Below are 1,901 nucleotides of genomic sequence, written 5' to 3'. Positions count from 1 at the left end.
GCGCAGCTGGAACAGGAACCCTGCACCCCTAATCCACCCCCAGCACCCCGAAATACGCCTGTCCCGCCCCGTGCAGATCCAGGAACCTCCCCGCAGTGGTTGTTGCAGCCAGCTGGTCCCCGCGGCGCAGCTGGAACACCGCTCCCTGGTACAGGGACTCCACCCAGAGCCCGGGGCTGTTCCCGGTGTGGCACACGGAGCGGGCGGCGCGCAGCAGGGGCACRTCCCGCGGGTACTCTGGGGACAATCGCGACACCGCCAGGCGCAGCGGGCGCCGCGGGGAGCGCGAGGGACAGCGCCAGCCCTGGAACGCCGCGGCCGCGTACACGAAATAGAGCCCGTCCCGRGGAACCACCAAACGATTGCCCCGCAGACGGACCCCGTTCTGMACCAGCGCCGGGGCCACGCCGGCCTCCCAGATCAGGGAACCGCGGGAGGAGGGCCAGGAGGAGGCTGGAGAGAGAAAATGGGGATTAGAAACCCAAAAACCTAAAAAAAACCCCAAAAAACCCAGCCTCCCAGATCAGAGAGCCGCGGGAGGAGGGCCAGGAGGAGGCTGGGGAGAGAAAACGCGGGTTAGAAATAAAATAAAATAAAATAAACCCAAAAAACCCAGCCTCCCAGATCAGGGAACCGCGGGAGGAGGGCCACGAGGAGGCTGCAGAGAGAAAACAGGGGTTAAAAACTAAATAAACCTAAAAAAAACCCTGCCTCCCAGATCAGGGAACCGCGGGAGGAGGGCCAGGAGGAGGCTGGGGAGAGAAAACAGGGGTTAAAAACTAAATAAACCTAAAAAAACCCTGCCTCCCAGATCAGAGAGCCACGGGAGGAGGGCCACGAGGAGGCTGGGGAGAGAAAATGGGGGTTAGAAACCCAAAAACCCCAAAAAATCCTAAAAACCCTGCCTCCCAGATCAGGGAACCGCGGGAGGAGGGCCACGAGGAGGCTGGAGAGAGAAAACACAGAGTTAAAAATAAAATAAACCTAAAAAAACCCTGCCTCCCAGATCAGAGAGCCGCGGGAGGAGGGCCAGGAGGAGGCTGGGGAGAGAAAACGGGGGTTAGAAACCCAAAAACCTAAAAAAAACCCCAAAAAACCCAGCCTCCCAGATCAGGGAACCGCGGGAGGAGGGCCACGAGGAGGCTGGGGGGAAAAAACAGGAATTAAAAACTAAAAAACGAAAAATAACCCTAAAAAACCCAGCTTCCCAGATCAGGGAGCCACGGGAGGAGGGCCAGGAGGAGGCTGGAGAGAGAAAATAGGGGTTAAAAACAAAATAAAATCAAAATAACCCTAAAAACCCTGCCTCCCAAATCAGAGAGCCACGGGAGGAGGGCCAGGAGGAGGCTGGGGAGAGAAAATAGGGGTTAGGATACTAAAAACCTGAAAAAAACCCCAAAAATCCCCGCCTCCCAGATCAGAGAGCCGCGGGAGGAGGGCCATGAGGAGGCTGGGGAGAGAAAATAGGGGTTAAAAATAAAATAAAATAAAATAAACCCAAAAAACCCTGCCTCCCAGATCAGGGAACCACGGGAGGAGGGCCAGGAGGAGGCTGGGGGGAAAAAACAGGAATTAAAAACTAAAAAACTAAAAATAACCCTAAAAAACCCTGCTTCCCAAATCAGAGAGCCACGGGAGGAGGGCCAGGAGGAGGCTGGGGGTAAAAACAGAGATCAGGAATCCAAAAAACCCCAAAAAAACCCCCAAATCCCTGGGGTTGGCTGTGCCCTCCCCAACCCTCCCTGAAGGTCCCTCTGTGCCCCCCCAGGACCCCCCAAATCCCCCCAAATCCCCCCATCCCGTGTCTCCCACTCACCCACGACGTGAGCAGCGGGTTTGTCCCCTCTCGTCACCTGTGGCAGCTGCGGGGGGACCCCTGGGGACAAACGGGGGGGTTGGGA

The 1,901-nt window shown here is 57.0% G+C and overlaps 1 protein-coding gene across 1 annotated transcript; it reads right to left on the bottom strand.

Annotated features, from left to right (window-relative positions):
* Window positions 1-28: 28 nt before the first annotated feature.
* LOC130588477 (tumor necrosis factor-like) lies at window positions 29-523 on the bottom strand (the record flags this gene model as incomplete). The annotated part of the gene is made up of 1 exon (XM_057389396.1): window positions 29-523. A coding segment is annotated over one exon (495 nt), but the record flags the coding sequence as incomplete, so codon positions are not given.
* Between the last annotated feature and the right edge of the window lie 1,378 nt (window positions 524-1,901).

This window comes from Malurus melanocephalus, unplaced genomic scaffold (assembly GCF_030028575.1).
Source record: "Malurus melanocephalus ecotype Western Australia unplaced genomic scaffold, MMel_1.1 scaffold_5428, whole genome shotgun sequence".
In the NCBI taxonomy this organism is placed as follows: domain Eukaryota; kingdom Metazoa; phylum Chordata; class Aves; order Passeriformes; family Maluridae; genus Malurus; species Malurus melanocephalus.
This window is presented reverse-complemented; position numbering and strand designations above follow the sequence as displayed.